The sequence below is a fragment of the Lipotes vexillifer genome, unplaced genomic scaffold (assembly GCF_000442215.2).
Source record: "Lipotes vexillifer unplaced genomic scaffold, Lipotes_vexillifer_v1.1 scaffold100, whole genome shotgun sequence".
NCBI classification, from domain to species: domain Eukaryota; kingdom Metazoa; phylum Chordata; class Mammalia; order Artiodactyla; family Lipotidae; genus Lipotes; species Lipotes vexillifer.
In genome coordinates, this window is record NW_006774075.1 from 3,019,485 (window position 1) to 3,027,374 (window position 7,890).

Consider the following 7,890-nt stretch of genomic DNA (forward strand, 5'->3'; position numbering starts at 1 on the left):
AGACGGAATATCTGACCAACCTCTTTCAGTCTCAGATGCATTATGTTGAACAGATTAGTGCTTAAATGTCTATGAGCCTCAATCTCCTCACCTGTAAAAGGAGGCAGCTAGTCAGTCTTATGAGTGGTAAATCAGGATGCAATAAAATACCATTAAGTCCCTAGCATGATTCTTGGCATATTGTCAACAAATGTTAGCCCCAGTACCACCTCCTTCCTCCAGCAATATTTTACAACAATGTTGCATAGAACAAGTGTTGAATTCCAGCTAGAGGGTCTAGATTGAAGGCCTAGTTCTTTTCTCATATTGCGTGTTTTCTTTGGTCAGTCACTTGACCACAGAGTGTCAGTTTTCTCCTCTGTAAAATGGCGTTATGAAAAATTAAATGAGATAATGAGTAAGTGTTACAGACCTAGGCTTTTATTCTTTCCTTTATTATCTAATGTATTTATATCTTGCCTTGTTTCCCAGTGATTAACATCATTCTTTATGTGCAAGGGAGGAACTGTACTTCAGGAACATTAACCTGATAGTCCAGAGTTTATTTGGAGGAACAGAGTGTAGGAAACATGGAGGAACAGAGTGTAGGAAACAATGTGTGTTTCCTCCCAGGAGGTTGTAACACATATAGAGCCTTTGAAAGGTTTTAAGCTGGAGGGGGAAGGGTCGGGGGTTGCACTAAAGCGGTAAAATGATCAATTTTAAAGATGGTTGTGGCTACAGTGATTTCATTGGACCAGGGCCCTTGTTTCTGTTCTTCATTAGTATTTTCCCAGTTATGCCACTATTACCAGCTTTCTGAAGAGTGACCTACATTTTGTAATCTATATTCCCTACAACCTGCAACAAATCTAAATCTCAGGAATATGTAATTTTTCTGACAGTGGACCTGAAAAGTTTTCATCAGTTGAATCTACCCTTTCAAATAGGAAATAATTTCTCTTTCTCTTTAGCACGTACTTTTTAGATCTAGCTGGGAAGCTTTGTTGTCTGCCATTCCTTGTATATTAACCTTTGCACGAGCTGTCCCACAAACCCAGAGTATAACAAACCTCTCCCAGCTACTTTCTTTCCTTGGAAGCCCCTTTTATTGCTTGCTTTTGTTAAAAGTTTCCTATCAGTCATCCTAAAGTAATGTTAACTGCTTTATGACATAAATGTATGTGTATTACTGATAATTTATCAGTTTTACTTCCTTTGTGTAGGTTGAGTATTCTTTCTTGTAACTATAGAGTGCCAAACTTGAAGCAGAAGTAGAGTGAGTTCTTAGATTTAAAATGTGATACATAGACTTCTTACTGTATCATTTAAGTAATGAAGTGTTTTTAATGTTTTTATGTAAGAAAGGTGGAGTGGGGTGAGGAGGAAGGAGGAATCAGGTAACCTGTCAAGGCAATCACAGAGAAGCACTAAAACCTGATAGTTAGCCATGGATCTGTTCATTTATCTGCATGCTCTTCATAGAAGTAAGCTTTAGAAACTGTAACTTCTAACAGTTTAATAACTTCCATGGAATTAAAATGATTCAGTAATATTAACACCAGAAGGGGCATTGTTTGAAGGAATCCCTGTTGTGTCTATTAATGAGTTCCCTTTTATGCAGGTGTGTGGGTGATTTCCAGCTCTCATTCAACACAGAATATAATAGTTGGTCAGAGGTGAACCTGGCACCTACCAAGTATTCAGACCTGTCTTTTAGGTTATTTTCATTCCTTGAGAAGAAAACTGAAGAATCAGTTGGGGTAAAGAGATTTGTGGGCTTTGGATAGATCTCTATAAAGCAAGGGCTGTCACTCTGACCACTAAGCATGTACCCCTCCTCATTCACATCAGGGTCATATTAAAAATGTTACGTGGTAGTAGCAGTAGCTGCTTTGTTTTTCTTAGCCGTGGCAGCAGTTAACACAGTGCACTCACTAGTGGCTTAACATACCAACACTTAAGTCCTTATTTTTTGTTTTTGTTTTTAAGTCATTGAAATTATGAAACTGTCATTCCAATGGAAGCATTATAGTTCTTCGGAACCATTATGATCTCAAAAGGAAAGGAGAATGATACAGATACACTGGCTGAGGTGTTTTGAGGTGCATCGAAGTGTTCCAGCCTGTGGCTTACCTTAACATGTTCTTGAAGTACCATGGCGTGGATTAAAAGGTATGCTTTAGAAATCTTCCAGTGGCCCCAAGGTCATGCGTAGAGTGAACGCTCATGGTTCTATATTTAATTATTGCATATTTTAAGATATTTTAATATTTAGATTGCAGATGTAGTTAAGGAGTTATGGCAAAAGTGTTTTTTGTTGTGAAAAAACCATGTATCACAAGCTTGTTGAGTGATTCCCCCCCCCCCTTTGAGATATGGTTATAGGAGACACTAGGGTAGATATTTTTGCTAGATTTTAATAGTAATGGGCTATAGTTTCTTTCACGAAATAGTTTAGTGATTATTCATATGTTAGTCTGTAATTATCTTCCTGGTTTACATCATAGACTAGTTTCTCTGTAGTGCTGTCATTTCATGGTAGCCTGAACAGGAAATAATTGGACACAGTTCTTCAGTTGGAGTATTAATTTGACCAAATGAAATAATTTTTACTTGGACCATTTATAGTTTGTGCTTGTTTTTGTCTTTTACAAAGAATTTTTACTGAGAGGAAAATGAGTAATTCTTTACTAATACTGTGATTGTTGTCTCTTCACCACCATATGTATACAGTTAATCTTTCATGTGTTTGTGGTATGTAGTCCCACTGTTACTTGTGGTTGCTAGTAGTGGTAATTCTAGGCTTCATACTACCCACTTAACCATCAAAAATCTTTAAGGTTTTTATGTTCATAACATTTTATTTGAGTGATGTAGTCAAAACCATTTCTTAATTATTGGAAACCTTGGAAACCTAATTTTGTACTGTTTGCTTGCTACAGGATGTTTTCTTGGGATAGTGGAAGTGAATCAACCCAGGGAGAATGCTGAGTTCATAATGTTACATCGGGTTCAAAATTCTTTATCTTTTAGGTAATGAAGGAAAACATTTTGGGAAGATAGATGTTTAAATCATGGATATATAAATGTAATAGAAATACGTTGGTGCAGCCTGTAATTTTTATTATTTAGTCTACCTTATGTTAAGATCCTGTTGACATGTCAGCAGTTAAATTATTAATGGAATTTAGTTATTACACCTAAGACAAAACTGCTTTATATTAAATTCTGGTCTATAATGACAGTGAATCAGGTTTCAAGGTGAAGTCAGCTGCCTGTTAACCAAGTTCAACCAGGTATTTTATGTCCAATACAACAGTGTCTACTCTCCAAAAAGATCATTTCTTTGGTTGGAGCTGGTATTTGATACATTGTTTACAAAATATATTTCTCCATAATGTTTGCCACTTCAACTTAAAAAAAAAAATCTCTTTTTAGGGTAGTACTTGGGCATCTGTTTGTTTTGTTTTAATGCCACAGAGGTTTCTTGATGCACAGCCAGATTTGGGAACTCCTTTCTCTTTGGAAGAGTTTATAGCTTAGTGGTTAAGAGCTTAGATTCTGCGGCCAGCTGATCTGTGTTTCAAATCTGGCACTACTTTTTTTGTTTTGACAGGTTGAAAGAATGATCTGTAAAAAAAATAAACTTGTGTATTAAAAATATAATACCATAATTATATATTGCATTATATATGTGTGTGTATGTATATATACACATATATATGTGTACATATATACACATACATATATATAAATAAATTCCATACACATTTAGTGTAGGATTGAGCGTGCTAGAAGCCAGTGCTAGATTAACAGTGATGATGATTATTTTTATTTATTTATTTTTAAATTTATTTTATTTTATTTATTTTTGGCTGCGTTAGGTCTTTGTTGCTGCCCGCGGGCTTTCTCTAGTTGCGGCGAGTGACTCTTCGTTGTGGTGCGCGAGCTTCTCATTGCGGTGGCTTCTCTTGTTGCAGAGCACGGGCTCTAGGCGCGTGGGCTCTAGAGCAGAGGCTCAGTTGTGGCTCGTGGGCTCTAGAGCAGAGGCTCAGTAGTTGTGGCGCACGGGCTTAGTTGCTCCGCAGCATGTGGGAACTTCCTGGACCAGGGCTCGAACCCATGTCCCTCTCATTGGCAGGTGGATTCCCAACCACTGCGCCACCAGGGCAGCCCGATGATGATTATTAAATGCCAGATCAGGAACCTCTTTTCTGCGGGGTGAGATGCTATTACATTTATTTCTTTTCCTGAATTTTATACTTTCTTCTGTGATCTTCCTAGAGTTAAATAAACAATCACTCTTTGACTAATGTTTTCAATTCTTTGAGCTTTTTCTCATCAGTGAAAGAAGGTGGCCACTAGAGACTGGTAATTTATCTCTGGTCCTCTTATCCTGCTAGGTCGATTTGTGTGTCCTTTAAAGCTGTGTTTTTCAAATTGCAGGTTTCAGCCCATTCATTAGTGGGTCAAGAACTCGATTTAGTTGGTTAAGAACTCGATTTAGTGGGGGTTATGATCAGCATTAAGACATGTATTGTAATAGAAAATAAAATCAGTGCAGTGAATGTAGAAAAGAGCATTTTTTAAAGAAACTTGTTTCATTTTTTTTTTAAAGCTGAAATAAACAAGATATATGCACATTTATGTGTATGTTGCTTGGATCATTTTGGTTCCACTCAGTGTATGCCTCCCATAGTCAACAGATGTCCCTGAGATGTGGTATTAGGTTTATATTGTTTTTCCTTGCTGAGAAAAAGTGACCAGGATAGGTTCCAGTCTGTGGCTTCTAATGGTATGCCATACTCTCTATATCATCTTCAAGGATCTTCCTACAGTGCTTTGCGTTTGAAGTGAAGTTTATTACAGGAGAATATCTAAGGAGCAGGGAGAAAAGGGGAACAGAATAGCAGCAGCTGATGAGTGGCATTAACTAAGGATATTTTATCAAGTAGAGTAATCTAGTAAACTGCCCCATGGCATGCATTCTGTTAATGTGTTAATCAACTCATAGATCAGTGGTTTTCAAACTGCCAGTGGTAGCCCATTCTGGAGTCAATTCAATAAGTTCCTACCCCCCCTACTCCCCCCCCACCCTGCAAATTATATGAAGCAGAAAAGAACAGAATAGGAAATGTCATGAATGGGTCATATGATATAGTTCTGTAAAACTCTTGTTTTGAGGGTATGTATGTGTACTGTATTGCAGACCTAAGTTCTGATAATCATCATCTGGGAAACTGTATGGTACTCAGTCTTAAATCCATATTGCCAAACTGACCTCTGCCAGAGAAGACTTCAGATATCTAAAACAGGATTGTTAGCTCAGTAGTTTTCTCTCTGACAGTAGGAAACAGTTAGCTATGAAACCTTGTTTTTGTTTTTTGTTGTGTTATTTGGGGTGTGTGTGTGTGTTTTCTTGCTTGCTTGCCCTCGTAAATATTTAAAGGCTCATAGGTAAGAAATTTATAATATTTCCTAGTTGTGAAGGAATTTACTCCTTCTTTGCATTGATGAAAATGACCCATGCAATTAAAAAGTACCAAAAAACTGATGATACATACTAAAATCCACCCACTTCATTTTCCCATTCCTTATATCTTAGGACTTTTTCATATACCAGGTACTTTTTTACTTCAGAAGGTAAATATAAAATTTTAATGTTGCCAAAAAAATTAACCTTAAATTAGATATGTCACAAATATTTAAGGTAGTCAAATGTTGGAACTTCTGTTTTTGTGAGGATTTTGATAATATTTAAAATTTTATTTTTCTTGGATTAGTGCCTCTGCCTATTCCAGTGTCCTCATAACAGCAGATATTTGCTTTACAGGTATATTGAAGATGATCACAGAGTTTCTGGTGAATATTTTTTAAAAAATAAAGCTTCAGAGTAGTACAGTATCAGCATATTCATGTTTTAAGATTGTGTTTGAAACACAGTTTCCTCCTTCCTAGAAAACAATACGAGAATGAAGATTTCTGGTAAATTGTTTCACAACAATGGAATTTGTACATTAGTTTTCTACACTTGGGAGTTGAACAGTGGATAAAATCTCTGCCAAAATAAGAGGCCAAAAGATAATAAGTACAATTCATGTTTCTCTGCAAGTTCTTGGAAATTGAGTCAAAAACATATATAGTTCCTGCTCTGAATTGGGTATGATGTATTAAACCTAGAAATTATCTTTTGGAATTACAGAAGATAGGTAAAGAAATCCCACCTCCCTCCTGCCCCGTGGGTTAACTGCCTTCATGATGGTGGCTTGTCTTTGCGTCAGTGCATAAAGACATACTGTTGCTAGTGATGCGGGCAGGGAACAAGAACCTGTGGATTCAGAGAATGGGAGAGTTGAATCCCTTTTTTCTATTACTGTTTCCCCAAGTTTCCCCCCCACCCCCACCCCAACCTGGTCTTCTCCCAGACTGTCCAACCTTTTCTCCTCTTATCAGTAGCATTGCTTAGCTTTTCATCATTATTTCAGTCATATTTACTTCCAACGTCATCACTTTCTGCTTCATGCTGCTTATCCTGTTGAGTGCAAGGTTTCATGTTGTCACCTTGTGGCATTTGTTTGTGCACAACCGTGTTCCTTTTACTTGGTTATCATAATGCACAAGAGCAGGTTGTCATCTTTTTCTTTCAAAGATTTGTCCTCCTAAAGCGTAGTTTATTTTTTTATTTAAAAAAATATTTATTGATTTATTTGGCTGTGCCGGGTCTTAGTTGTGGCAGGCAGGATCTTAGTTGTTGGGAGTGGGATCTTTTGTTAGTTGCAGCATGCGGGATCTTTAGTTGTGGCACGTGGGGTCTAGTTCCCTGACCAGGGATTGAACCTGGGCCCCCTGCCCTGGGAGCATGGAGTCTTAGCCACTGGACCACCAGGGAAGTCCCTGAAGTGTAGTTTAGGAAGAAACTAAACTACCTTCTAGTTTAGTTGGCCAAGAACTGAGAGAACTGACCGGAGGCAGCACCCCAACCGCAGGTCTAGGATTAGAAGAAAGAGCATGTTACAAATTACTGGGTCAGCTGTTAGATATGGCTCCAGTATACTTTTGGTTACTGAAAACAAGTCAAAAGCACTCTCTAAGAATGAAGGTTAGATTCTTTGAGAGTATTTAAAGAGATGTTTTAGTGCTTCCTGGGTGGCGCAGTGGTTGAGAGTCCGCCTGCCAATGCAGGGTACACGGGTTCGTACCCCAGTCTGGGAAGATCCTACATGCCGCGGAGCGGCTGGGCCCGTGAGCCATGGCCGCTGAGCCTGTGCGTCCGGAGCCTGTGCTCCGCAGCGGGAGAGGCCACAACAGTGAGAGGCCCGGGTACCACATACACACACAAAAAAGATGTTTTAGATTCTGAAGATAACAGAGTTTAAAAAATCTCTTACGTAAATGGTAGTATTGTTAGAATTAGGCACTTTCTCAAACTAATTTATATTTCATTACTTTGAAAAATAATACTGTTGTGCATTTTTATGGGATCTGGGATATCTATTAAAAGAGTACTTTAGAACCCATCTCCAGTATGAACCTAATTGAAAAGTGGTATATGCTGTGTCAGTAATTGTCACGAAAATCAGGGAATCTCTTTCGTTTGAAAAATACAGTGAAGTCAGTTGATCTTGTTCTATTGAATTGTTAGGGGCTTATGAGGAGTGTAGGTAGTTGAACAGGAAAATGCGCATGCATTCTTTCTCTGAAATGCCAAACTTGTCACTTCAATGAGAAGTACAGCTTTCATTATGGAGACCATATCTTCTGTAGACAGGTTCCTACACCTCAGAATGAGTGAGCTCTGTGAGGCTCTGATAGCTGATGAAGAGGGAACCGCAATTAAAATCATGCAGCTTTGGGCTTCCCTGGTGGCGCAGTGCTTGAGAGTCCGCCTGCCGATGCAGGAGACGCGGG

At 38.3% G+C, this 7,890-nt stretch overlaps 1 protein-coding gene across 1 annotated transcript in view; it reads left to right on the top strand.

Annotated features, from left to right (window-relative positions):
- The first annotated feature begins 1,972 nt into the window (after positions 1 to 1,972).
- LOC103077598 (recombining binding protein suppressor of hairless) overlaps positions 1,973 to 7,890 on the top strand; it is a 73,179-nt gene continuing 67,261 nt past the window's right edge. Inside the window, 1 exon segment of the mRNA XM_007472402.1 lies at positions 1,973 to 2,154. Within this exon segment, the coding sequence (XP_007472464.1) occupies positions 2,138 to 2,154 (17 nt within the window). The 5' untranslated portion in view covers positions 1,973 to 2,137.